Here is a 27,889-nt window from a genome sequence, read left to right as displayed (position 1 = left end):
TTGCTTTTCAAACCCCATACAAAGCACTGATGAAAAATAAGTTTCCTTCCTTTTCCCCGTGTGGCTTTGCTATAACTCAGAGATCTCGACCGTCTTGTCTATATCCTTTTTTTTTGGGGCTGCATTCAGCCTTCATACATCAAAATAAATTGAGCTGCGCTTTCCGGCAGAAAGCAGAAGGGCTACGTCTGGTGAAATAAAAGCTGGGGGGGGGAGCGAGATGAAAGTAAACAAATCTCCAGACATGTGGTATGTAAGTCTGCCATTCAGCTTTATTTTAATTTGGTTAAAAAATAAATCTTGCCTGTGACGGGCAGCTACTTCAGATTTGAACCAAACCTGTCTCATCTGCGTGCTTTCTGCACAAGCACTCAGACTGCTTTGGTTTCTTGCTGGATCAGAAATGCATAACATTTCTTCCTATTAAGCCTGAAATCTGAGCTATGCAATGTGGGACTTCAAAGTGAGTGTTTTGTCAGGGATGGGTCAGAGAAATGCAGCTTGCTGGCGACGCAGAGAACTCGGGAATCTGAGCACCCAGGCTGGTCTCTAGCAGAGCTCACGATTTGTTACCACTGTACACAAGTTTTATCCTGTCCTCTCCCTTCTGGGTCCCTCCCCCCCGGCCCAGGTTTGATCTTTTCTGCAGCGCTGTGAGATCAAATCACTACTGCATCCCTTCCCCCCCAAATTTATCTTTAAGCCTCAAAAAAATAATTCTTTACATCAGTATAGAGATATAGTTTTAAATGAACTGAAACAGAGCACGTGCCAAGGTACCTTCTGGCCCTGGTTGAGCAAGGATGTCAAATTACACATGGTTATTTCACAGTTCAGCTCTGTTCTGCACCCTGTTTCTGGCCACTAGAGCCCCAGTTTTGCACATTTTCATTTCTATAACGACTCAATATTTGCTGAACAGCAATATCCCATGCTTCCCCCAAGGTGTGTGTTTGGGGATATTCTTTCTCTGTGCTAAACAGCAAAGGAGAGGAGAGGAAGGGAGAAGACTGGTACTCTTCAAAATAATATTACAGCTATAATGTTCTTCTCAGAAACATCCTAACTGGAATTTCCCACACTTGCAAGCATTTCATGCCTCACCACACAGCCCCAGCTAACCCAAACTCCAAGGGATTGTTTTTCGTCTACCAGAACTGGTGTTCCTTGATGCAGCTTTTAGCTTTCCCACTTCCTGGGTAGTCACTTGATTATGGTTAAGCCTTGGGAAGAGTTTCAAAATCCTTGGTGTCTTTCCTAATATTTGGCTCAGTAATCCAGTAGCCTGCAGACCCGCTGTTGCAGCAAGCGCTTCTGCTGCCTGGGGATGAAAGGCCATCCTGCATCCTTGGAGGGGCGGCAACGTTCCTTGGCGCTGGCACCAGGTGGCTGAGGCAGATGTGAATGATGGGGGAGGTGGGTTTTTTTCCCAGCCCTGGCTGCAGCCCACCTGCTGCATGTCATGAATTTGCTGGTGCGGTCTTGATCTTGAAGTGTAGCTGATGGTTCTTACGTGCGGGCCTGTTTGGCGCCTCCCTTCCCCGCATCCCACCTCCCGCTGCATCCCGGGTTGCTGTTGCGTATGGTGCTGGGAGGGTTTTGCAGCAGCAGGCGCCTTTTTCAGAGGTGGGAGATGAAGCGGATGCGCTGGGAGTACGCCAGATCCACGACGTAGAGCAGCAGGTTGACGTAGGTGAAGATGGCGATCACCAGCTGGCTGTCCCAGGGGCATCTGCCCTTGGCGCAGAGACCGGGGCGCCGCGGGGAACCGTACTTGCTGTCGAAGCAGAACACCGGCCAGATGACCGCGGCGCTCACGTAGAGCAGCACAGCCCCGAAGGTGTAGACCACCACGGAGCGCTCGAAGGGGAACCACAGCAAGGCGGTCTTACCTGTGACGCTGAAGGCCACCACCACCACCGTCACCACAAAGCAAAAGCTGTAGACGGCCACACACCACTGCGTGGCCACGTATTTGCTGTACTGGCTGTCGTTGACCAGCGCCCCGAAGATGATGCAGGCGACGAAAGCCTGCACGATTTTCAGGAGCCCGGAGACGGTGGCCATGTAGCTGGAGACTTGTCCCGGTTTTGCTCTGGTTAGGCACACCTCGGCGGCGTACGCGATGAACAAGAGGCCTGCGAAGACGCTGGCCGCGATGCGAAAGTCTCTCACCTCACAGCCGATGGGGTAACAGCCGAGTTGGACGAAGTAGAGCGGGTAGATGACGGCGGCCGTGATGGACATGAGCGTGGCGAGCATGGCGAAGGCGGCAGTGAAGTTTCCCCAGGAGATGGTCAGGCAGCTGTGCAGGTGCGTGAATTCGCAGGCGATGATGAAGACAGTGACGGCAAAACAGAAGGTCCAGACGAACATGCAGAAGGTGCCGTACGCTGCGCTGAATCCCCCCTGATGGGCTACCAGGCTGAACGTGGTGCATCCAAACGTCATTTGCAGCAAACGAGCTATTCCCACGGGGGACGTCACAGCAGCCGTGTTCAGGTACGGCCCTCCCGTGCTCTCCATCTTCCCAGTCCAGCAGACAATACACTTAACCCCCACTCCAAACGTCCTCCCAGGGTTTTGCTCCTTTGTCCTGAGTCACACTTGGTACTGGATCAGAAGAGCGGCAGCTCGAGTCGCTGCCTTGTCTCTCCGGGTACCAGTAGGTGCTGCATGTGACGTTGAGCGTGAGTTCCTGGCAGCGTCTCAGCTCAGCCTTGCCGGCTGCAGGGAGGTTGCTGGCTGGCTCTGCCTACCGGCTGCCTTCTCAGAGTGCTGCAATCAGCTCTCTCCACTTTCTCAGGTCTGAAACCTGCCCGGCGTCCTGTCCGTTCACCGTCTCCTTCCCCACATGATGGCTGAAGGGATCACCGGCTCCCTGGAGGCTGACATTTATTCCGTTTTAGCCCTGCAGCTGTAGTCCTCTGCTGCGCCGTTTGCAGGAACCTAGAGGTATAAATAGGGGCTATATTAATAGTTCTGGAATGAGTCCTGCCCCCCTCGACTGCTGCGAGTGGGTGTTATTTAACACTGAAACTGTGAGCTCTTGATTATCCTGCTACACCTCTAGAAACGGTGGGGTGACCGGGAACGCCGCTGTTGTCCCCGCAGCCGCCCCACATCACAGGGACTGTTTGGGGCAGTGGGTTGTGATCCAGCCATGCTGCAGAAACAGGAGCTCAGTCCTACAGACCCAAAATCCCCTTGAGCAGGGCACAAGCCCCAGGGCATCACAAGCCCAGGAAAAGGATTTAGGCCAGAGGCTATGATAAAAGCTGACTCATTTTGCTTTTATTTGAGCTGGAGCAGTCATAGATTTCCTTGTGGCGAAAGGCCCTACTGTCCTTCGCGCAGCAGTTTTCACTGTCTCCTTAAACTCTCCCCTATCTCTGTTTTATTTATAAGGGAACCAGTTATTCTTGTAGCTCTGAAAGCCAGAACCAAATACAATCATAAAACAAAATCCTTAGCTCTGTTCTGGAACACAGATTTCAATAGATAGTGTCAAACCCTCCCTCCCCCTGGGTCAAAGCTTTCCCGGGGAGCTGGTGTGGGTATATATTTCCTCAGACTTGATCTCCACCCAAAAGTCTTTTCATTCTGACTCTAAACGCCCCAGAGGAAATTTCAGATGTAGTTTCAGAATAGGAAAAACATGACATAATATAAAAATACTTCACCTGCAGACCAGCTCTGGCTGTGCCGCTCCCAGTGTGGATGCAGGATTGTCCCAGGAGCGCAGCACAGAGCCTTAAAACCCTTCTGAATCGTTCAAGATACTCACCAGTTCATAGAATCATAGAATCATAGAATCACCAGGTTGGAAGAGATCATTGAGTCCAACCATTCCTATCAAACACTAAACCATGCCCCTTAGCACCCTTAGCACCAGTTGTGCCGATCAAGTCTGTAGCTCCCTAACTGGGAAATAAAATCAACCCTCATGCTTGGTAACAACAATAATTGTTTAATATCATTGTCCCTGCCACAGGCAGGGGGGTTGGAACTGGATGATCTCTAAGGTCCCTTCTGACCCAAACCACTATATGATTCTATGATTGTTTCTTATTCATATGTTAAGGTCACAGCGTGACACCAGCAATGAATCCCCACATGGATGCTGTAAAGAAGAGCTGATGGAAGAGCACGTCTGCTCCGATGTGTGATCTTAGCGAGCACTTCTGGGGCAGCTGAGGCTTGGCCAGGTGAAGGACACTGCTCCCCCTTCTCCTGTGACTCTTCCTTGTGCTGCGGCTGGGGATCGGATGGGCTGGTTTGGGGATCGGACGGGCTGGTTTGGGGATCGGACGGGCTGGTTTGGGGAGCTCAGGCAGCTGAAAGCTCCCAGAATCACTGGAATAATACCCACTCCCAGCAATTTGCTGCACGTAGGGTCTGCTGGCACCCAGGACCCCCACCTGGGCTGTGTGACTGCAGCACCTGTGTGCTCAGATCAAACGGGTTTTGGAGGTGACACAGCACATCCAGTGCTTGGCTGCCTGTTCCCACCCATCCTCCCATGCCCATATAACTGCTCTGGCTCAGGATGCTAATGTGGGATTCAAAAAAAGAACAGCAGAAAACTTGCACCTGGCAGGGATTATTCCTAACCTGGAGTCATCGCTGCTGTGATTGAGGTTGCAGTTGTGCATGGTTGTATCCCAGCAGCAGTGGCACTGACAGAGCAGCCAGGATACAGGCACTGGACAGGGATTATTGAAGCTGGTGTTGCTGCTGGAGGTCACATGTGATCCTGCTGTGGCTTTAGACAAGACCCAAATGGGGACAGACAGAGGCTACAGCAGGATTGCTTGCGGTGAAAAGCAGCGGCTACAGGACTCTGGCAGCTCACAGGCAGCATTTTGTAGGGCAGGGATAACTTTACAGAATGATCTGCCTGGGAACAGCACAAATTTTGTAGATGTTAAGAAAAAATGTGCCTACCTCCAGCTTTGTCACCTTCTTGTAACTTCAGTGTCTCTCCCGAAAATCCCTCCCATTTTCCTTAAAAAGATCTCTGGTGCTAAACGAAGAAAGCCTGCATTCATTTGGGGTGGAAGTTGCACAATTAACATCACAACAGCCAGGAAACGCAGCAGGAGAGCCAAGGAGCTCCAGGTGAACTTGCTCTGTGATGTTAAAACCCCACCTCTCCCAGTTTTCCAGACTTTACTGGCAGTGGCTGCTGCCTGTGTTGTGGCATCTCCTGTAAAACAGAGGGGCTGTGTTATAAGGCAAAGCTACTGCAGCTGCTGGACTCTCACCCATCCTGCCTGGGGACTCTGCTGTCCCTGTGCAGTCTCTGAGCATCCCTCAGTGATGCTCTCTTGCACCTAAACACAGCTGAAATCACACTCATCCTTCTTCTTTGAAGCCCTAGCAGGAGATTAGATATATAGGTAAGCAGCTCTGCAAAAAGTATTCCAAACTTTTCAGTGGCATTTGTCTTTACTGCTCTTTCTGCAGGTTTCTCAGCACCAGCTGCAGCAGGTGACACTGAGAAGCTTTTCTGCAACTACCTGTCTGCTTCCCCCTCTAAAGAATCATCTCTTGCGCTTTCCAGCTTGTCACACGTTCCCTGTCCCACCCTTGTTCTCCTCCTGTTACCATCAAAGAGGATTCTGCACCTTCTCCAGCAGGTGTGTTCGCACATGACTACAACAGAAATATTCGGGTGCTTGTCTTGTGTTCTCTGCCTTTTATGTTCCAAATGCTCCTGGTTTTAAGACAACCCAGACGGTCCCATCAAACATAGAATCATAGAATCACCAGGTTGGAAAGGACCCACTGGATCATCGAGTCCAACCATTCCCATCAATCACTAAACCATGTCCCTCAGCACCTCATCCACCGTCTTTTAAACCTCTCCAGGGAAGGTGACTCAACCTCCTCCCTGGGCAGCCTCTGCCAGTGCCCAATGACTCTTTCCATGAAAAAATTTTTCCTAATGTCCAGCCTGAACCTCCCGTGGCGGAGCTTGAGGCCATTCCCTCTCGTCCTGTCCCCTGTCCCTTGGGAGAAGAGCCCAGCTCCCTCCTCTCCACAGCCTCCTTTCAGGTAGTTGGAGAGAGCAATAAGATCTCCATCTCTCTCGCTAGAATCGAGCCCTTTGCTGCAAAACCAGATCTCCCTGCACTTTAAGCCGTGATGCCCTGGGAAGCCTGGCAAATCAGAGTCCAGCTGAAACTGCCCTGCGAGGATGCAAACACCAGACTCTGGGTGAAAATCTCTGTACTTGGACCTCACATTACAACCTCTTCATCCGAGAAACAACGACAAGGCGTACTGCAGGGGGAACGCAGAAGTCTAATTATTACAAATTGTCAATACCACCCTCAGCCCTCTCCCAGGCACAAGTGATCATAAGGTTAACCCATCCAAACGAGCAGCATATACAATTTTACAAAGACATATGTATGGTTCTCTGGTGAGCCCTTATAAATAGCGTTTTACATATTAAAATAAATATGTCCACGTTGCCGAAGTAGCAAGAGGTTTCTCCGTTATTTAAAAAAAATATGTTACAAAACAATATCATTTCTTGCTTAGTTTAAAAAAGTAATAAAAAAAGTCATTTTTTATAAAATAATATGAAAGTAAATTGAGTACAAGAGTGTCCATCCCCAGCACGTGTCCTGGGTTCGTATGCTGTGACTCCTCGCGAGATGCTGACCTCCAGGAAGTCCTGTCATCGTTCCTTCACTTCTAGTTGGACAAAAGAAATCCAGTGCTTGCTTTTTTTCACCACTTGTATCAAGTCTATGATGTAAAATTCATGGCAAGGGAAGAAGTCCAAGATGTGGGGAAGGTTCTCATTGCTGCTATTTATGGCTTTGCTACTCCCTGTATCAGATTGCCTCGTGGAACACAGGGAGAGGACGCGAATGGCCAAAACGGAGCGCTGGGGGTTGGAGGTAACAAGTTTCAGTCAAATCCTGTAAGCAAGAAACTGCTTTTTTTTTCTTTTGTTTTCTCGACACATCCTAAGTGGGCAGGAGTGTGGGAGCACGTGGGTGTGAACAAGTTGGAGCATGTGTGGGTGTGAGCACGCGTCTGCCTGCATGAGCGTAAGGAAGATTAGAAAGGATGGGAGAAGGGCTGAGAGGCTCCTCCTGATCTCATCTCTCTGCCCCTCCGAAGACCCCTTTCCTAGTTCCCGCTGCTGAGCATCCCCAGAAGTTTACTGGGCTCCAGGCCCTGTTGCTGTGCCATCTTCTGGACATCGAAACCCATGTGCATGAGGAACTGGATCACGTTCATCTCCTGCCCCGTGAACTGGTCCCGGATGGTGGGGCACGAGGGGTTGCAGTGAGGCCACGGGCAGCTGTCGATCAGATGAATCGGGCAGCCTTTCAGAGGCGCCTTCCCATTCTTGTTGCTCTCGTGCAGGCTCCGATCCCAGCAGTGCAGGGCACGGGGTAACGACGTCCCCTTCACCTGGATGTCTGTCCAGTGACTGAAAGACAAACCGTACGGAGAATATCAGAGGGGTCGGGCTGCCAGAACTGGCCAATTCCCCCACCGTTTCCCCGTTGACCTTTCAAACGGTCTGCAAAAGCACTCACTTGCGCGTAATGATCTCATGGGACAAACAGGCAGGAGCAAAGCTAGCGCTGAAGGAAAAAAGGACACACGTGGATTAGATCGTGGAAAGACAAAGCAACTCCTGCTAAATAGAACCTTCCAGACTAGGTAGAGGGTGGAATTTTTGCTGCCTCTGACAAAATTCTTAGCAACAGCAATGACTATCATAGAATCGTAGAATCACCAGGTTGGAAAAGACCCATCGGATCATCAAATCCAACTATTCCCATCAGTCACTAAACCATGTCCCTCAGCGCCTCGTCCACCTGTCCCTTAAATCCCTCCAGGGAAGGTGAGTCAACCCCCTCCCTGGGCAGCCTCTGCCAGTGCACAATGACCCTTTCCATGAAAAATTTTTTCCTAATGTCCAGCCAGAACCTCCCCTGGTGGAGCTTGAGGACATTCCCTCTCGTCCTGTCCCCTGTCACCTGGGAGAAGAGCCCAGCTCCCTCCTCTCCACAACCTCCTTTCAGGTAGTTGGAGAGAGCAATGAGGTCTCCCCTCAGCCTCCTCTTCTCCAGGCTAAACACCCCCAGCTCTCTCAGCCGCTCCTCATAAGGCCTGTTCTCCAGCCCCCTCACCATTGTATAAAACTCAATTGGACTGGAAAATAACCAGAAGGAAAGGGGTTCCACCCTGCCTAACATTTGCAACAAGAGACTCCTGAACACTTGCTCTTGCACAAAGCAAGTAAAGGCACATTAACGATTCCTCTGCTCCTGTCCAACAAACTCTCTGGATGTTTTATGATCAGCATTTCTCCCTGTGAGGTCAATGGCTGTGCAAGGGCAAGGAGTCTCGGACCTCATCTTGGGGGCAGAAAATTAAAAAAGCATATTTCTATCAATAACAAAGGGTAATTGTGAAGCTAGAATTCACTTTGTACTTATCCAGAAATGAAAAAGGCAAGTTTCTTGATGTAGATACTGGGATACTGGGTAAGACTGTCTCTTAGATATAAAAAATGGCAGGTTTTCCTTAACGTAATACTTACGTCACGTCCTTCAAGGTGTTTCTCAGCTCCCTACCCAGATTCTGGATGTAGAGCCACTGCCCCTCCTGAACAGGCTGGCCAGTGAGGTGCACGTTGTCTACAGTGAGCTGGGCCTCATCAAAGAGCCACTGCACAATGAAGACTGGACCTAGGAAGACAAAATATTTAGCAAAGGAATTGCTGCAGATAGGGAGGAAACCCTGGCATACGTTTTATATCCCTCCTCCGATACTTACATCGAAGAGTGGGGTAAATCTTGTATCCAAAAAAGCAGTTCCATTCCTCTCCCTCTTTAAACTGCAGCCTACAGCGTTCAGGAACAATACCATTCCAGTACCTGGAAAAGAAAGCAGTAACACAATAAGGTCATGGCACAATCTTAACAACAGACTTCCCAAATCCCAGTCTGTTTCTGTTCTGGTTACAGTTAAAACTTATTGACAGCAGAGTTCTGTCTTGACTACATTCTCCCATCAACACATTCTAGAGCATCTGCAATTACATACATTCTTTTGCGTGTCTAGATTTTAAATTACCGTCTTCTCCAATAAAATAATTGAACAGCCACTGACATAGCTCATAAATACCTAAGTATCAAAACAAAGGAAGACGGGGAGCAAGACATCTTCTCTGGACTATAACTGGAACAGGCTGCCCAGGGAGGGGGTTGAGTCCCCTTCCCTCGAGGTGTTTAAGGGATGGGTGGATGAGCTGCCGAGGGACATGGTTTAGTATTTGATAGGAATGGTTGGACTCGATGATCCCATGGGTCTTTTCCAACCTGGTGATTCTATAATTCTATGATTCTGTTCTATGATATGGTAAAAGAGTACTTCAGAGCATCTGACTGTACCTTATTCCTCTTCTGATGGCTTCTGTTGGAGCACACGTTATGGTATCAATACAGTCAGTTCTGCGATATTGTTTATTATCCAGGAACCATCCGGAGTCTGCCAAGCCTCGAACCTGAATCCCTTGATAACCCATCTCCTCCAGCTGCTCTGCCACTCGATCCACATTCAGGAGCACTCCTGTCCCTCCGGCACTGTAACAGCAATGTCAATACTGCAGGCATGAGGCACACACAGCTATTAAACGGCTGGCTGGCACGCGTACCCTCTCCCAGCAGCAACACGCAATGCACAACCTTATCTATCCAGAGGATAACTCACTACTAGCTCAGTAGTCATCAAGTTCATGGAAAGGGTCATTGGGCACTGGCAGAGGCTGCCCAGGGAGGTAGTTGAGTCACCTTCCCTGGAGGGGTTTAAGGGACGGGTGGACGAGGCGCTGAGGGACGTGGTTTAGTATTTGATAGGAATGGTTGGACTCGATGATCTGGTGGGTCTCTTCCAACCTGGTGATTCTATGATTCTAAGTTATTGCCTTGCCAGCGCTGAGTAGCAATCTAGTACCTCAGAACCCAAACCTCGTTCTTGGTCTTTCTTCCGGGTGGTATTTGCATTTTAGAGCATTTGCAAGGGGTTCGGCTGTTGAGAACCCGAATGAATCTGAAGCGAGACACATTCACCCTCTGTAACTTCTACATTACACCCCGTGCGACACGTGCTGCGTGAACCACAGCTTTCTACAACGCAGCAAGTTTCTGAGCACCTGTGTCTGGCAGGTCTGAGTTTTTAATTCAGACACCCCAAATCCATTCACAAGCGTGTGGTGGAGGCCACCAGGAGCCAGCATGCAAATGCAGGGAAGGAGGGATGTGTTCCCACCTCCTCGCATTATATCATCTCCTACTGCACCGCTCAAAGGAGAGGACTGAGCAGAGATACATCTGCTGTGTTTGTGTTACCGTAGTTCTAGGAGAAATTTTTCAGGAGCTGCAGAGACAGCCTCCCTAGCACCCTTCTCCTGTGGAAATGTGTCTTCCCCACAGAAAACCTCATGGATACCTACCTACTCCCTGCTAGCAGCAACACTTTCGCAGTGCTAAGACCTTTTCCCACCAGCTCCTTTATAACCTCCTGAATGATCAGTGCTCCCATGAAGGCATATTCATCTGCAAGAGAGAGCTCAGTGTCAACAAAACCGTTTCCTATCCAGGCTAAGACCGTCCACAAATTCTTGAGAACATTATGAAGGGATCAAGAACCTAAAACGAGACACGTTCTCCACCCGTCTCACATTCATCTGACAGGAGATACTTCCCCCCACACCGTACAAAACCTGCTTCCCTGACAGAAAGAGGATAGAGTGAACAGAACACACAGCCACACAAGGTCACCTTCCTACAACGGTGCTTAGGAACTGGAAAATTTAGAGAAGGAAAACAAAAAGGAAGGTGCTGGGACCCTTTCTCTATACACGAGGAATAGGCACACCCTCCTACCACCTGGAATCTCAGTTCCAACTTGCTGCATCCCTTTATTCCCGGTTCATAAAGCCAGTTCAGGCAAGCAATGTTTCATAAAATGTTAGACCGTGACTTCCTTGGCATCATCAAAACGAAGCCACAGCAAAACAATCCTAAGAAGCTCTACTGAAGTGAAAATGCCCCTTACTGTGCCAAAAAGCCCATCTGCGGTAGCCAGGAGTGGTGGTTTTCTCAATATAAGAGTATGTGAAGACACATGTCGAGGGACACATCATCTAGCTGAAGGCCAGAGCTCACAGATCAACTTAGAGAAAAGCGTTAACCTTCTGCCTTTTCAGCCACATCCTGTGGCATCCTAGGCCCAGTTCTTTGCTCGTAGCAGCCTCGATGATCAACAGTGATCAACAGTTTATCAGCAGATAGACTAGATTCCATTCTAGTCAAAGAAAACTCTTCATGAACTGACAAGTAGAGAACTAAGCCCCTGAACTAAGCTCTTCTCTGGAGCGAGTCCAGAGAAGAGCAACGAAGCTGGTGAGGGGGCTGGAGAACAGGCCTTATGGGGAACGGCTGAGAGAGCTGGGGGTGTTTAGCCTGGAGGAGGCTGAGGGGAGACCTCATTGCTCTCTCCAACTACCTGAAAGGAGGCTGTGGAGAGGAGGGAGCTGGGCTCTTCTCCCAGGTGACAGGGGACAGGACGAGAGGGAATGGCCTCAAGCTCCACCAGGGGAGGTTCAAGCTGAACATTAGGAAAAAATTTTTCACGGAAAGGGTCATTGGGCACTGGCAGAGGCTGCCCAGGGAGGGGGTTGAGTCACCTTCCCTGGAGGGGTTTAAGGGACATGCTGAGGAACATGGTTTAGTGATTGATGGGAATGGTTGGATTTGATGATCCGATGGGTCTTTTCCAACCTGGTGATTCTATGATGTTTCTACCGATATTACTGGGAAATCCTGAGAAGGACAAGAGGTAGAATAATTCATTTCCATGAAATCCAGGTTAATCTGGAAGAGGACTCCTTTAAGCAGACTCCCAGACTTCCACCATCATCAAAATGACAGCTGATGGCAATGCACATATTAATATCAACTATTCTTCGCTTCCTGAAGAAACCTGCAGGCAGCTTGAGCCTGACACACAACGGCTCCTTTCAAAGGCCACAAATCCTTCCGATGGAAGCCTGAAACTAAATCCACTGCACTTGCCTCTCACATCAGCACAGCCGCAGTCGCATGCCACAAACCATGGTTCCTCAGCTACACCATTTAATTTGCTGCCTGCTGGAACCTGGAGATTCATCTAAGAGGAATTTCATCCCTCTAATCCTTGCATACTGCATCAGTGTAACATCTCTGCAGTGGCTCTGAACTCTGTCAAAACAGCCTGAGCTAAAGAGATCAGGATGTTTTATCTGGAAGTAGCTTGATATTCTTTCCTGCCCTTCAGCAAGAAAAGGCCTGTTCTTCTTTCATGTAATTTCACAGAAGTCTGGCCACATCCTCCAACGTGTGATGTCTGGGGCAGCGACAGCCCGTCAGCAACACTCACTTTTCTCAGACTTGGATGAGGCGCCACTCCAAACATCACTTGAGCAATACGGGATGAATCTGTAAGAGAGAGCAACGTGAGCACCGCGGATCCTTTGACACGCACGGAGGGGGAGGAGAGCGTCACGTAACCGCAGGAAAACTAAACCCTGGGGAGGGGAAGAGGGAAGAGTTTCTTGTCCAGTTAGACAACATACTTTCTCGCACACCAAGTGACAATTATAACTGTCCTGATTTTTCTCCTGAACTCTAGTAGTTTGAGTTAAATTGATAAACAACGATTTAACTGAAATCCTGAGCTCAGTGGACAGAACGACAGACCAAGAGGTTGCTCTAAGCTGTCGCAATGATACGGCAGGTGAACTGCCACAGGGAAACTCTCTGTGCTTCAGTTTTTCACGTGAAAAACAAGAAGACCTTGTCCCTGCAGTGTAAAAGCTGACTGCAGCCACTGGAAGGTTTTGCAGAAACAAAGTGATCCTCCCATTTTTATCTCCGGCTTGCAGAATACCAGTCAGCAGCCCTCTCTCCCACTTCTCCCTCCTACATAAACAGACATATAAACTGGTGTCTTTCTCCTTCACTCCTCTCTGAACTAGAAAAGCTGCTCCACATCCCTCTCGAACTGGCAAACGTGCACAGACTGACAGCCCCACCGCTCGCCACAGCATTTGCCACTTCTCTTACTTGAGAAGCCTCCCTAAGCTATCCCGTTTCTCTTCTTTACATCATTTCACAACTACAAGGAAGCTGGATTTAAGCTTCTCCCAGCCCTGTCAACGCCACATGTTAAGAGAACAGAACTAGACCAAACGAGGAGACAGAATTTCCTCTCGCAAGTGTTAGTCTTAGTCTTTGCAGCATTCTAGCCAGCCTAAAAGGCAGGAGACACTGTTTCAGTATAAATCCGTTTCCCTTTGTTGTCCCTCCTTACACCATGTTTGCGTTCCACCAGTGGGGATTTTCTTCCGGCTGTGACGACAGGATCCCAGTTCCTGCAGAGGGGCACAAAGAAACAAGAAATGCACGGATGACAGTCTGTGACGTCAAGAGAAACCGTGTGAGCCTCATGCGGGATCTCTGACCACGCAGAAAACAGACACCCATGATGAAAAACATCAGGAAGGGAAGTGGAAGGAACATTTCCAAATTTGCCCCCAGGGCAGACGTGGCTTTCAGAATTTGATTCATGCCAGAGATGAGGCTGGTCCAGAAGCCTCTTGTAGGACAGAGTGGAAGCCGTGACACAGACACGCTCCCCTAGAAAACCCTAGCAGGTGGATTCTGATATAGGCAAGGACAGGACAGTGGTTTAGGAGTCAGAAAGCCGAAGCCTAAGCAGTGAGAATGAAGATTGGAGCTCAACATGTGGCCTGAAGCGTCAGTACATGGGGTGCTAGATCCATCTTATGCCCGACACTGAAAGATGGTACAAACACTTGATGTGAGCACCAAACACAGGCTTTCACACGAGTTGCTGTAGAAGGATAAGTGATTTTACACCATTGTGAAGGGAATGGAACCACACAGCTCCAGCCAAGAGCCTGGAGAGTTAATCTGGTCTCTCCCTACGCAAGTGGGGCCAGTCCTACTGCAGGCAAACACATGCAGCCAGGGCAGCGTGCAAGGATGTGCATCTGTCCCAGTGAACGGATGGAGAAGCCCAGGACCAGTTTGGACAGGATTAAGAGAAACACAAAGACCCTCTAACAACCAAAACCCTAATAATCAGCTCTGTGAAGCAAGGATCCCAGCAGTTCTGAGAGTACGGGCATGCAGAAAGGGTGCGTGATGACCACAGCCCAGGACCCTAACCGCACATCCCAAAGCGTGTGTGCCCCTGGGGTCTCGGAATACTTTTAGGGAGCAGAGGGGGCTGTCAGGAAGGAGCAGGTGCCCATGTCCATGCACATGTCCATGTCCACATCCATGCCTGAATCTATGCTCGTGTCTCTGCCCGTGCCCATATCTGTGCCCATGTACATGCCCGTTCCCATTCCTGCTGGCACTGAGCAGGAGCCGTTCCCACTCCCATCCCTGGTCCCACTCCCTCGGTGCTGCCCAGGGCTGCGGGTCACAACTCACCCACGCGGGTGGGGGGCCACTCCCTGGAGCTCATCAGCCGCCGCATGGCACCGTACCGGGTGTCGCAGTTCTCCCTGCTGAAGCAGTACCACCCTCCTGCGGGAGGAGAAAGCCGTCAGCACGGCCCGGGCACCACGGTGCCGAAGGAACCAGCACGGAACAAACGGGGACGGGGGATGGACACGCGGTGCCGGTGCTCACCTTCCAGGAACAGCAGCCACCGCCGGCTGCCCTTGGACTCCTTGAGGTAGTAGCTGTGGACAAACAGAAGGCAGCGTGGTGTGAGCAATGGCCCCTCCAACCTCTGATGCCCAGGGCACATCCCGGGATGCAGCGCTCTGATGCCCGGGACACAGCTCTTTGATGCCTGGGGTGAATCCCGGGATGCAGCGCGCTGATACCCAGGGGGCATCCCAGGATGCAGCACTCCAATGCTGGGGGAACATCCCGGGACACTGCGCTCTGATGCCTGGAGCACATCCTGGGATGCAGAACTTTGATGCCCTGGGCGCATCCTGGGATGCCATGCTCCGATGCTGATAGCGCATCCCGGGATGCAGCACCTCAATGCCCGGGATGCAGCACTATAATGCCCAGGGCACATCCCGGGGCAGTGCGCTCCCATGCCCGGGACGCAGCGGTTTAATGCCTGGTGGCATCCCAGGATGCAGCACTTGAATGCCTGGGCTGCAGCACTCTGATGCCCAGGGTGCATCCCCGGACGCAGCAATTGATGCCCAGGGGTGCATCCCGGGACGCAGCACTTTGATACCCAGGATGCTGTGCTCTGATGCCAGGGCCGCAGCACTCTGATGCCAGGACCCTGCTCTGATACCTGGGTGCATCCTGGGATGCAGCACTTTGATTCCTGAGACAACTCACTCCGATACCCGGGGACACCCTGGACCACAGCACCTCCATGCCAGGACCCCACTCTGACAGCTGGGGGTACCCCGGGACGCAGCATTTTGATACCTGAGACCCTGCTCTGATGCCTGGGCACATCCTGGGGTGTAGCACTATGACACCTGGGACCCCACTCCGATGCCCGGGGGCATCCCAGGCTGCAGCACCTCGATGCCCGGGGCGCATCCCAGGACACCTCGCTGTGACATCCAGGCTGCTCCGATGCCGGGACCCCACTCTGGTGCCCTGGGGCACCCCAGACTGCAGCACTTTGATCCCCAGGCACCCCGCTCTGATGCCCAGACACATCCCAGAATGCAGGACTTTTATAACCAGGGCACATCCTGGGATGCAGCACTGTGATACCCGGGACACCTCGCTCTCATGCCTGGGCTGCTCCGACGCCGAGACCCGCTCTGATGCCCTGAGGCATCCCGGGACACAGCACCTTGATGCCTGGGCTGCATCCCGGGATATCTTGCTCTGACGCCCGGGCTGCTCCAATGCCAGGACCCCGCTCGGATGCCATGGGGCACCCTGGGCTGCATCACTTTGATCCCTGGGACCCCACTGTGAGTCCCGGGGCATCTCGGGCTGTATCACTTTGACCCCTGGGACCCCACTCTGATGCCCGGGGGGCATCCCGGGATGCAGCACCTCGATGCCGGGACCCAGCTCCGATGCCCGGGCTGCTCTGACGCCGGGACCACACTCTGATGGCCTGGGGCACCCCAGACTGCAGCACTTTGACCCCCAGGCACCCTGCTCTGATGCCCAGGCACATCCCAGAATGCAGGAATTTTATAACCAGGGCACATCCTGGGATGCAGCACTGTGATACCCGGGACCCCACTCCGATGCCCAGGGGGCATCCTGGGATGCAGCACCTCGATGCCGAGACCCCACTCTGATGCCCTCAGGCATCCCGGGACACAGCACCTTGATGCCTGGGCTGCATCCCGGGATATCTTGCTCCAACGCCCGGGCTGCTCCAATGCCAGAACCCCGCTCGGATGCCATGGGGCACCCTGGGCTGCATCACTTCGATCCCTGGGACCCCTTCAGATACCCGGTGGCACACCGGGCTGCATCACTTTGACCCCTGGGACCCTGCTCTGATGCCTGGGATGCAGCACCTCGATGCTGGGACCACACTCTGATGGCCTGGGGCACCCCAGACTGCAGCATTTTGATCCCCAGGCACATCCCGGGATGCAGGACTTTATACCCAGGGCACATCCTGGGATGCAGCGCTGTGATACCCGGGACACCTCGCTCTGATGCCCGGGCTGCTCCCACGCCGGGACCCCACTCTGATGCCCTGGGGCACCCCGGGCTGCACCTCTTCGATCCCCGGGACCCCGCTCCGACCCCCCGGGGTTATCCCTGGGAGGAACCCGACCTGCAGCGCTCTGCTACCCGGCACCCCGCTCCGAGTGCCGGGGCACCCGGGGGGTCCCGCTGCGGCTCCCGCGGGGCGCACCTGCCGCTGCGGTTCCGCTGTCGGCCGCGCGGTGGCGCCGCGGGCGCGGTGGCGCGGGGGGCGGCGGGCGCGGGGACTCACCCGGCGGGGCTCCCGTCGTTGCAGGTGACCGACCCGTTGTGCAGGAGGTGCAGGCGCAGCTCGTGCGGCAGCGCCTGCGCCGAGCAGGGGTAGAGCGACTGCGCCAGGCTCTTCACCTGCGCCATGAAGCTGTCCATGTTGCCTTCCACCGCCGTGAAGTCCAGCGGGAAGCTCTCCGCCGCCGCCTCGCCCCCGCCCCCGCCGCCGCCGCGCTCCCGGGGCGCCGAGCCCCGCCGCCGCCAGCCCTTCCTGCCCTCGCCGCCGGGCCCGGCGTGCAGCAGCCCCAGCAGCAGCAGGAGGTGCACGGCCGCCGTGCCCATCGCCGCCCGCCGCCACCCGCCGCCCGCGGCGGAGCCCACGGAGGCGGCGGCGGGCGGCCCGGGCTCGGCGGGGGGCTCGGAGGACGAGGAGGAGGACGACGACGAGGAGGGCGCGGGGTCGTGGCGGCGGGAGCCCGTTGGCCGCTCCCAGGCGGCGAGCATGGCAGAGGGAGTGCGCGGGGAGCGCGGCGGGGGCGCCGCCAGCCCGGGCGCCGCGTGGGGCAGCGGCCGGCCGAGCCCCCGCCCTGCCCTGCCCTCCGCCCCCTCGCAGCGAGGCGGAGGGAGCGGGGGGTCTGCGGCACCGGCTCGGGGCGCGCCCCCCCCCGCCGCCGCCGCCGCCGCCGCCGCCGCCTCCTCCTCCCGTCGCCGCCGCCGCCGCCGCCTCCATCGCCGCCCCGACGGCGCAGCCCGCGGCGCCCCCGGCCGCGGCGGCTCCTCCTCCTCCTTCTCCTCCTCCTCCACCTCCTCCTGGGCCACCCCCGCCACGGGGCGTTTTGCCCCAAACACCGAGACCGCGGGGAGCCGGGAGGGCGAGGGGGGCGGCTCCTGGACGGGGGGGGGGTGGGGTATTCCCGGGATACGGGGGTCGCTCCCGGGATGGGGGGGTCAGTCCGAGCAGGGGCATCATTCCCGGGATTGGGGGGTCACTCCCGGGATGTGTAGGCCGCTCTCGAGCAGGGGTGTTGCTCCCGGGATGGGGTTGGGGGTGTCACTCCCAGCGAGGAAATCATTCCCGGGATGGGGGAATCATTCCCGGGATGCGGGGGTTACTCCCAGGATGGAGAGGTCACTCCTGGGATGGGGGGGATCACTCTCGAAGGAGGGGGTCGCTCCCAGCATGAGAGGGGTCATTCCCAGCCGAGGAATCATTCCCAGGATGTGGGGGTTCGCTCCTGGGATGGAAGGGTCACTCTCGAGGGAGGGAGTCACTCTCAGGATGAGGGGGGGGTCACTCCCAGCAGAGGGATCATTCCTGGGATGGGGGGGGGGGGGTGTCACTCCTGGGATGTGGGGTCACTCCTGGGCTGGGAGTTTGCTCGCAAGCTGGGGGGTCACTCCCGGGGTGGGGAAGTCGGTCCCAGTGAGGGGATCATTCAAGGGGTAGGGGAGTCGCTCCCGGGATGGAGGGGTTGCTCTCGAGGGAGGGGGTCGCTCCTGGACAGGGGGATTGCTCCCGGGATGGAGAGGTCACTCTCAAGCAGGGGTGCCGCTCCTAGGATGAGGAGTTCTTAGCAGTCTGACCCCCAGCAGCTCTCCCTTGGCGTAGGGCATTCCCAGTGTCCAGAAACAATCCTGGAGAAAGAGCCACTCCTGAGCTCTAGAGAGCAGGGTGCCTGTCACCCGTGGGAGCGCAGAGAGCTGCAGAAAGGCTGTGTGGAGCACAGATCTCAGTATTGGAAACCGGGAAGGAACAGGGACGTGCTGCACTTCAAACAGTTCCATCTTCGTTAGACCCCCAAATTGCGCATCCCTGACAGCCCTCCGGAGAGGAGCAGGGAAGCTGTCTGCCTTTGCCGGGAAATGCAATCGTTCTGGCATCAGAAAAGGTGAAAATAGTATAATCTTAAAATAATAAGTAGAGGGACGTTCTTGTAGAGCAGGAGTTAAGGCTGCCTGGCTGCCGCTGCAGCATTTTTTACCTTAGCAGGTCCTTATCCTCAGCTCTGAATTTCCTGGGTACATGGCACATGGATTTGCAATTTGCTTGTCATGTTGTTGTTTTGTGTTTTTAATCTTTCAGCCACCCTTATGTACTCCGTCTCAGCTCTGTTCTCAGATTTCTACCTCCAGATGTTTTCTTTATTTAAATACCAGCAGTATCTTTAAGCCAGGAAAAGCCACAAAATTGAACGTAGCCCTCCACACACACACAATATTCACCCTCTGATAGCTTTTCGGTCCCGGCACGGTTCTGCATCATCCTATCTTTTTCTACACTGTCCTGATCATCCCTTTGTCGCTGGCCGTGACAACTTGAGCACTGATCGCTAGGGCGGGTTATAGCAGGTTAGAGAGCTCGTCCAGCTGCCTGAGCAGAGGTGCAGCTGGAAACCAGCTAGTTTGCGCAAAGTCTGAACAGATGAATCAGTGTGTCCTCAGGAGCGCTTCAGGATCACTGGAACAGTTGGCATAAACAACCCCAGGACCTCATATTCCACTAGCGACAGCAAGAAAACAGGATGGATAAGGTTACTGAACTCTATCCCACTTCTTGAGAGAAAAGGCTGCCGTTCATCTCCCTGACAGGCTCTCGTGCTTCCAGGTTCTGCGCTCCCTCTGCAACGCGCTGGGCCAGCTGGTGCACTCAGGGTGCCTGGATGTGATGCACGGGAGAGGAATCCGAGGCAAAGAGGAGGGCATGTTAGAGCTGCAGATCTCCGGGCCTTTGTCCAAAGAGGTGAAGCAAAGAAACTTAAATTTTGCCTGTGTTGGCTTTACTGAGCCCCTGTCAGCGCTCTTCTGCTGGTCTGGTAACTCATGAGGTTTTATTTCGGAGCGCTCTCATATGTCAGCCTGCTGAAGCCTGGTAAAACATTCGTATTCCCTCTGTCATGATGGAGCAAGGGAGCTGCCGAGAAGAGCGTCCAGCTGTGTGAGGTTACAGCAGGACAGGCCACTTTCCTACTTCTGGATGCTTAAATCCGGTACAGTTTAACTCTGACATAACTTGAGAGAGCATCGCAGCGCGCACAAATTGCAGAGAGGTTTATAGCACTGTCCCTTAGCACAGGAGGCTCCCTAAATTTTAATCTTACGGTGAGAGCCCTCCTGCTTTCAATGGACCGGGCTCGGTACAAAAGGAAGCTCAGGGAAAGCCGTAAAAGAACTGACCTCCCGCTCCAGGCACTGGGGATTGGGCATTTGTATTGGTAGGAGAAAGGCACGTAGGAGGCCAGCGAGAGAGTTTTTAATGACTGGGAATAATGTTGAGGGAGATGCTGTTTTCATTTAACGCCTTTCAAAATGCAATATCCTGCATAGCCTGTTCCAGTATGTCCTACTGTCGTTCTATACGCAGGAGTATATTGGACTGTGCTGCGCAGCAACAGATGAGAGTTCTGAGATTCCCTAGCACTCTGCCAGGAGTAAGGCAGCTCCAAGACTTGCCCTTTTGATGTTTCCCTGTCGGAAACTGAGACAATCCCGCCTGGAGGCCTGTACGAGGACCATGCCACTGGGATGTTTCCCCTTCATAGCCAGCTCTCATGCCTGATCAAAGCGACCCCGCAGCCCCGGCTCAGCTGAAGCTCCCCAGCTGGTTTCTCGGGTCTCGTGTCGATCAGCAGCGTCCGTGTCCAGTACAAGTTATCCAGATAAAATCCTGCTTCTGCACAGTCACGCTGCTCGCCGCCCTTCTAACATCAGGGGTGGGGGTAAGGGAATTGTGGGCAAAAGAACCCTCTTAGAGCCTTCCTATGAACATAATGGCAGGAACCACCCCTGGAACATCAGCATGGCCATCGCTGCTGTGATAAGCAACTGTTGTTCTGTATTTCAGGTTCTCACAGTTAATTTCTTATCCATTTGAAAGCAAAAGAAAAAAAAAAAAGGGAGGGTTTCCCATTCTTTGTGGAGAAACAAATATCTGCATCATTATCTTTCTGGGGGTGTGACAGAGTGAAAATGTGCACAATACCAGCGATACCTACCTAAAGCAAAATGCTGGCTGCCCAAAAGGGGTGGGATGGAAAGGCTATTGTGCAATTTGGTCACTGTAATCACTAATGAAATGCAGTTTCTGAGGAGTTTTTAGCACGTGGACATCGCTTTGCTGGGGTTCACCTGGCAGGTCTGCAGGCATCCTCTTGATCCGGACAGTGGCAGAAATCTGCTTTGTTGAGGGTATTTTCAGCTATTCCCTAATGAGTTCCTCTTTCTCTGTAGCACTAATGAACTCCAGGTTGTAGTTACCTCCCCCTTCTCTCTCTCTCGATGCTTCTAATTTCAGATAAATATTTGAGATTAGAAGTGGCTCTGGGTATGAAATGTGACCCTTGACCTCTGAGCAGCTTTCTGATTATGACATGCCATTAAAAACCAGATTAATCTCTCTAATCCTGCAACTTGGAAATGTTCAGCTCAAATTACATCGGTGTCTTTTTAACAGGAGCAGCATTTCTTTGAGCGATGTGTCACTTCAAATGCAAAATAGGAAACAGCTGCCTACTTCAGACATCAAATAGGAGCTACCCCCATCCAGGAACAAGACCATTTTTGGGGGCTCCATGAAACCCAAAATGTATCTTGTAAAATGAAATGGCTTCTCCACCTCTGCACCTGAATAATCATTGGCATTAACACAGCCATTTTAATTTTTTCAACTTCTTCATACTTTCTATGAAGAAATTAATTAGTGGAAGGGCAGTCTATGTTAATTCTGTGTTAGATACTTACAGAGCTTTCAATCTCGACCCTGTTTTAAAAACTAAGAAGAACTTGCACACCAGAGATACTTGTTGCACCCTTTGTAGGCGAAAGTGTGAAAGCTTTTAGAACAGTCTTGCCTCTGAGTCCTCATGCCTCTTCACATGTTTTACAGCAAAAGTCAATTAAAACAGTAAGGAATTATAAGAAATATGTCTCTAGGCTTGTGAATGTTACAGAGATGGTAACAGAAAACCATTAGAGATTGTTTCTTAATAAGAGCTGGGGAACACCAAGGAAGAAGGTCTAAACCAAACAAAATTAAGTACTTCTGTCAGACAACAGAATCTGGCTCTGCATCCCTTGTCCTGCAATTCTGTGGGTCCCAAAAGCTCGGACAGGCTCAAGACATGTCTGGGTAAATTCTTGTAAGAGAAATCCATAGGTATGATGAGATGTAAAGACACGACATCTGACTCAGGAGGTCGAGAAGATGTAGATTGCTGAAAACTGGAAGTTGATACTGGGGAAAATATAATGGCAGCTCCTCCGTGTATCACTGTTGTGATTATACTCGGAAACTTCCATGGCTGTTCAGCTAAAGGGGAAAAATGTCCACATGTACGTATGTTGATGTATGACTGAAAGTTCTTCAGCTGTTGTGGACTGACGAGTTACTCATTGGCTGTTTTGTGATGACTGACCTCTGATCCATCCCAGCTCTGAGAGTCAAGTACGTCAACTTAAACCATTTTAATCTGTTTAGGGATTGCAGACCTCGACTGGGGTGATAGGATCCTGAACACTGTAGCTGTATGACAATGATACTGCCCAGTGGAATGGAAAGAACAAATGTAAAGACATTTTAATGTGTTATGTTTAAACAATGCGTTGAACACCAGGACATCCATTATGACTATTACTACATCTTATGGAGAAGTTGCAGTGTCGGGTGGACCTAATGATCTCTCCATCATTAAAATTCCTGTCCTTTCTTTTTCTCCCTTCTCTCATGCTGCTGATATGGTCAGCCCGAGCAAGTGTTATCTTTTACAGAAGTGTCTTTCCTTAAAAGGATCTTTTCCCTTTAGAAGGCAAGCAAAGCAGACATTTCTGTGGGCATTGGGGGTGGTGTTGGGGACTTAAGCTTAACATATATGATAAATATAGAAGAAGTAGAGAAAATATGTTGTGTGTGGTAACAACTTAGGCTAAATAAATTCCAGTGGTTACCCAGACTAAAAGGTTTTTATGATAGCAAACAAAACAGACTGCAGTTGAATCTCTGGGAACGCCTTCGGTGCTGCAAAGACACTGCTAGGAGCGAAGGGAAAGGTTGTAAAGGGGATAAAGGGGAGATTTAGAGTAGATATTAAGAAGAAGCCAAGTGTATCCTGGTCTGCATCCAAAGAAGTGTAGTCAGCAGGTCGAGGGAGGGGATTCTGCCCCTCTGCTCCACTCCCAAGAGACCCCTCCTGGAGCCCTGTGTCCAGTTCTCCAGTCCTCAGCACAGAAAGGACGTGGATCTCTTATAGCAAGTCCAGAAAAGGCCACAAAGATGATCTGAGGGTTGGAGCATCTCCCATACGAGGATGGGCTGAGAGAGTTGGGGTTGTTCAACCCGGAGAAGAGAAGGTTCTGAGGAGATCTTATAGCAACCTTCCAGTATCTGAAGGGTCTACAAGAAAGCTGGGGATGGACTGTTCACGAAGGCCTGTAGTGATAGATGAGAGCCAATGGGTACAAACTGGAGAGGGGCAGATTTAGACTAGACATGAGTAGGAATTTCTTCACTATGAAAGTGGGGAGGCCCTGGAACATGTTGCCCAGGGAAGTGGGGGCTGCCACATGGGCTGCCTGATGTAACGGGACATGGGTCACAGCGGGTAGAACTGGATGATCTTTAAGGCCCCTTCCAACCCAAACCATTCTATGATTCTATATGATTCTACAATTCTACAATTCCATGGCAGGGCTGCTTGTAAACACTGTGTTATATCAGTTGTTTGTGTCTTAGATCTCATAGTATCCACTCATTAGCGAGCCTTGTGACCGATGAAGCAGTATTCTACCAAGTAAACTCCCAATTCTGCACTGACCACAGGTGCTGCTCCCCCTTCCCAACACGCTCAGGGAGGTTGGGGCGCGGGGGCCTGGGTGAGAACTGGGTGAGAACCGGGTGATCAGGCCCAGTCAACACGGGTTCACAAAAGGCAGGTCTTGCCAGACTAACCTGGTTGCCTTCTATGACAAAGTGACTCGGCTGCTGGATGAGGGAAAGGCTGTGGATGTGGTCTCCCTGGACTTCAGTAAAGCCTTTGACCCAGTTTCTCAGAGCGTTCTGCTTGAGAAACTGTCAGCCTCTGGCCTGGACAGGCGCACACTCTCCTGGGTGGAAAACTGGTTGGCTGGCCGGGCCCAGAGAGTGGTGGGAAATGGTATGAAATCCAGCTGGAGGCCAGTGACAAGTGGGGTTCCCCAGGGCTCGGTGCTGGGTCCAGCCCTGTTCAATGTCTTTATCAATGACCTGGATGAAGGCATCGAGTGCACCCTTAGCAAGTTTGTGGACGACACTAAGCTGGGTGGAAGTGTGGATCTGCTGGAGGATAGGGAAGCTCTGCAAAGGGATATGGACAGCCTGGACCGCTGGGCTGAGTCCAACGGCATGAGGTTTAACAAGGCCAAATGCCGGGTCCTGCACTTGGGGCACAACAACCCTGAGCAGCTACAGACTAGGAGAAGCCTGGCTGGAAAGCTGCCTGGAGGAGAGGGACCTGGGGGTGTTGGTCGACAGCGACTGAACATGAGCCAGCAGTGGCCCAGGTGGCCAAGAAGGCCAATGGCATCTTGGCTTGGATCAGAAGCGGCGTGGCCATCAGGTCCAGGGAGGTTCTTCTCCCTCTGTACTCGGCACTGGTGAGACCGCTCCTCGAATCCTGTGTTCAGTTCTGGGCCCCTCACCACAAGAAGGATGTTGAGGCTCTGGAGCGAGTCCAGAGAAGAGCAACGAAGCCGGTGAGGGGGCTGGAGAACAAGTATTATGAGGAGCGGCTGAGAGAGCTGGGGGTGTTTAGCCTGGAGAAGAGGAGGCTGAGGGGAGACCTCATTGCTCTCTCCAACTACCTGAAAGGAGGTTGTGGAGAGGAGGGAGCTGGGCTCGTCTCCCAAGTGACAGGGGACAGGACGAGAGGGAATGGCCTCAAGCTCCACCAGGGGAGATTTAGGCTGGACATCAGGAAAAAATTTTTCACAGAAAGGGTCATTGGGCACTGGCAGAGGCTGCCCAGGGAGGGGGTTGAGTCCCCTTCCCTGGAGAGGGTTTAAGAGACGGGTGGATGAGGTGCTGAGGGACATGGTTTAGTGATTGATGAGAACGGTTGGACTCGATGATCCAGTGGGTCTCTTCCAACCTGATTATTCCATGATTCTACGATTTTATGCTCAGCTCCACCCCCTGCGGGCGGTGTGGAGGGGAGGGGGCGTGGCTACACATCAAAGGGGCGTGGCTTAACCATATATGGGCATGACACGCCTGTTGTGGGCGGCGCCATTTTGTGCTTAGCGCCGTCCCCCGGGCCGTGGCGGGAGGGAAGATGGCGGCGGCGACGGGCGGGGGCGGCGCTGCGGTGTCGGTGCTGGCACCCAGCGGGCGGCGGGTCACGGTGCGGGTGGGGCCCGGTACGGTGCTGCTTCAGGTGGGTTTTTTGGGCATGGGTAGGGTAAGGGAGAGGGCGTATCCCGGTTAACCGGTTCCTGTAACGCCTCTCGTCTCTCCGCAGATTCTCGAGGAGGTGTGCAGGAAGCAGGGAGGCAGCCCCGGGGAGTACGGACTGAAGTGAGTTTCAAGGGTGGGGGGGGGGGGCTGTCTCCACGTTGCTTTTGCAGCCCCCTGGGAGAGGTCTGACCTGATCACGGCCGCGCTACCGGTGCCTGCGCTCCTCAGGGCCCTCCCGCCAGGCCCCGGGCTGCGTGACGGGGTCTGACAGAGCCCCGAGGCCCGGAGCCGTTTTCTGTCCCGGTTCAGGCCTTGCCACGGCTCTGTGCGCCTCGCCTGAGGCCGTTGGAGAAGAAAAGATACCGGGGAGGCCTTAGAGCAGCCTCCAGTACTGAAAGGGTCTCCAGGACGGCTGGGGAGGAGCTTTTTAGAAAGGCTTGGAGTGATATGATGAGGGGGAATGGCCTTAAATTGAAAGGGGGAAGATTTAGATGAGACATTGGAAGAAATTCTTCACTGTGAGGGTGGGGAGGCCCTGGCCTACGTTTCCCAGAGACGTGGTGGCTGCCCCATCCCTGGAGGTGTTCAAGGCCCGGTTGAATGGGGCTTTGAGCCCCTGATCCAGTGGGAGGTGTCCCTGCCCATGGCAGGGGGTTGGAAGTGGATGAGCTTTAAGGTCCCTTCCAACCCAAACCATTCCATGTTTCATGGGAAGGCAAGATCCACGGCCACCGCTCTCCAGCTAAGTCTCTTTGGTCAGACTGATGTCTTGCAATTTCTCCCTATCAAGTCCCCTTCGCTTTTAGGGTTGGTACCAAGCTCCTGTGTAGCTCCCTCCCTAGACAGAACATACTTCACGGACTGGTGGGACCCTTCCCCTTTGACCTTTGCATGGTGTTGTAACCAAGAGGTGCTTTGTCTACGTGGCAGTCAAAAAAGTACCTTTTCAATTAACAGTGAACACCAGCCTTAAGTATATTTTCCTTGCCTGTAGCAGAGGGGTTGGAGCCGGATGATCTTTAAGGTCCCTTCCAAATCAAACCATTCTTTGATTCTGTGATTCAGTTGCTGTTTATCTCTTGAAGCCTGAGGAGGAACACATATTTGAGTTTATCTATGACCTCCACAAACTACAGCTTTTTTTGGTTTGCAAAATAGGTTTGGGGTTTTTTTTGATGACTCCTGAATTACCAGTTGAATCTCACTCTCTGGCTTCCAGTCAGCCTGTGGGAGTTCTGTGGCTTGGTACCTCGGCTGGGCTTTGCGTTGTCGCCAGTCCCAGAAGTGATCTGGTTGGGCCTGCATAGCGTGGTTCCTGGTATCTTCATGGCCTGTGTTCTTCTTCAGGTTCCAGAGGAGCGTGCTGGATCTCTCTTTACAATGGAGATTTGCCAGACTGCCCAACAATGCCAAACTGGAGATGGTCCCGGTCTCCAGTAAAGTGGGAATTGGAAGCACGGTACGTCCGTTTCACAGTATGGCGTGATCTGTTCTGTTACCAGTTGTGCTCGTCAGATCTAACGAGCAAGAGTGTGGTTAGGCTTGGCCAGTGCTCAAGTGGGAGACCACCAGGAGGCTGGCTGAGGTGTGGTCAATGGTAGTTCAGTAGCTGGAAGTCTTTGCTTGCTGGTGGGCCTCCAGCTGCCTGCTGGAGCATAGAGGGGTCTTTTGGAGAGCTGAAAACCTGTGAGTCATGAGTATGCGCGAAGTTAAACATCACCGATGACTTTGCTCGGCAGTTGAGCTGCTAACTGTGTTCCCTTCCCTAATTTCTGTTTCAGTTGCTCTTGTCTTCCTCTGGGTTTCAACTAAAATCTCTGAACTCTTACAGCATCTCTGATTCTTTTGCTTTGTTCCCAGCATTGCAGTTCACAGTGTGTTCACATGGATTTAGGATTTTTTGGCACTTGTGCCGTTTCCAAATGTCCCTGTTTAGTAAAAATTTGCAAAGGACTTACAGATGGTATGTTCTGTAGGAATTACAGTCTATCACTAGCACTCGTCTCCCATCTTACTGACTTTCTCATATGGAGTTTCCCAGTTTTGGTGCACGTTTCAGGTCTATTAGTGCTCATCTCTTAATGTCTGTCTGCCAAATTGTGCTAATGGTGGTATCTTGTTATAGGCAGTTGCTTTAGCTTTCACATAATCTAGCTGCTACATACATTGAAAAGTGAATGTCATAATGGAGATGTTGGAATCTCTGCTCTCATTCACTGTGGGTGAGCAGTGTAGTTTTGGGGGTTGCTGATGCCCATCTTTTTTCTGTAAAACCTCCATGTGCTTTATTTTGGCACTAGTGTTTCTGACTTTGTGGTAGAAAGAAGTTTGTGCTCCAAATGACGTATTTTGTTAAAAAAATACCACAAGCTGGTGACATCTGCATAAAATTTTCAGTTAAAAAAAGTTGTGATGGGATGGAGTTTGTCTTCCAGTGGGAAGAGTTTCTGTTAAAATGATGTGATGCTGACTT

At 52.3% G+C, this 27,889-nt stretch overlaps 4 protein-coding genes across 5 annotated transcripts in view; 2 read left to right on the top strand and 2 right to left on the bottom strand.

Moving 5' to 3' along the window:
- ANAPC11 (anaphase promoting complex subunit 11) overlaps positions 1-27,889 on the top strand; it is a 75,890-nt gene that overhangs the window by 42,627 nt on the left and 5,374 nt on the right. The gene's annotated exons all lie outside the window — the stretch shown is intronic.
- Positions 248-3,032, bottom strand: MYADML2 (myeloid associated differentiation marker like 2). The gene has a single exon (XM_069872281.1). It carries the CDS (start codon positions 2,524-2,526, stop codon positions 1,621-1,623), a length of 906 nt encoding a protein of 301 aa, XP_069728382.1. The 5' UTR covers positions 2,527-3,032; the 3' UTR covers positions 248-1,620.
- NOTUM (notum, palmitoleoyl-protein carboxylesterase) lies at positions 6,093-17,385 on the bottom strand. The gene is made up of 11 exons (XM_069872223.1): positions 17,017-17,385; positions 14,748-14,800; positions 14,547-14,642; positions 13,396-13,456; positions 12,463-12,521; positions 10,496-10,598; positions 9,435-9,626; positions 8,818-8,918; positions 8,582-8,729; positions 7,569-7,616; positions 6,093-7,459 (listed from the first exon to the last, which is right to left on the bottom strand). The coding sequence occupies exons 1-11, from the start codon at positions 17,334-17,336 to the stop codon at positions 7,153-7,155; spliced, it is 1,488 nt and encodes a 495-aa protein (XP_069728324.1). The 5' UTR covers positions 17,337-17,385; the 3' UTR covers positions 6,093-7,152.
- The window catches only part of ASPSCR1 (ASPSCR1 tether for SLC2A4, UBX domain containing), a 39,876-nt gene continuing 37,244 nt past the window's right edge, over positions 25,258-27,889 (top strand). Inside the window, exons 1-3 of one of the 2 annotated variants that reach the window (XM_069872769.1) lie at positions 25,258-25,396; positions 25,481-25,536; positions 26,764-26,875. In XM_069872769.1, the coding sequence (XP_069728870.1) occupies positions 25,295-25,396; positions 25,481-25,536; positions 26,764-26,875 (270 nt within the window). In that variant the 5' untranslated portion in view covers positions 25,258-25,294. The remainder of the gene's footprint in view (positions 25,397-25,480; positions 25,537-26,763; positions 26,876-27,889) is intronic. The other variant, XM_069872770.1, reaches the window with a different exon arrangement.

Source organism: Phaenicophaeus curvirostris, chromosome 19 (assembly GCF_032191515.1).
Source record: "Phaenicophaeus curvirostris isolate KB17595 chromosome 19, BPBGC_Pcur_1.0, whole genome shotgun sequence".
NCBI classification, from domain to species: Eukaryota; Metazoa; Chordata; class Aves; order Cuculiformes; family Cuculidae; genus Phaenicophaeus; species Phaenicophaeus curvirostris.
The sequence above is the reverse complement of the archived record's forward strand: the minus strand, read 5'-3'. Positions and strand labels throughout refer to the sequence as shown.

Coding starts and splice junctions, on each gene's coding strand:
- NOTUM (XM_069872223.1), bottom strand. CDS start 17,336: ATGGGCACGGCGGCCGTGCACCTCCTGCTGCTGCTGGGGCTGCTGCAC. Junction 14,643..14,747: donor GTGGCTGCTGTTCCTGGAAG/GTGAGCACCGGC, acceptor CTCCTCCCGCAG/GAGGGTGGTACTGCTTCAGC. Junction 13,457..14,546: donor GTGGCCCCCCACCCGCGTGG/GTGAGTTGTGAC, acceptor GCCCCTCTGCAG/GAACTGGGATCCTGTCGTCA.
- MYADML2 (XM_069872281.1), bottom strand. CDS start 2,526: ATGGAGAGCACGGGAGGGCCGTACCTGAACACGGCTGCTGTGACGTCC.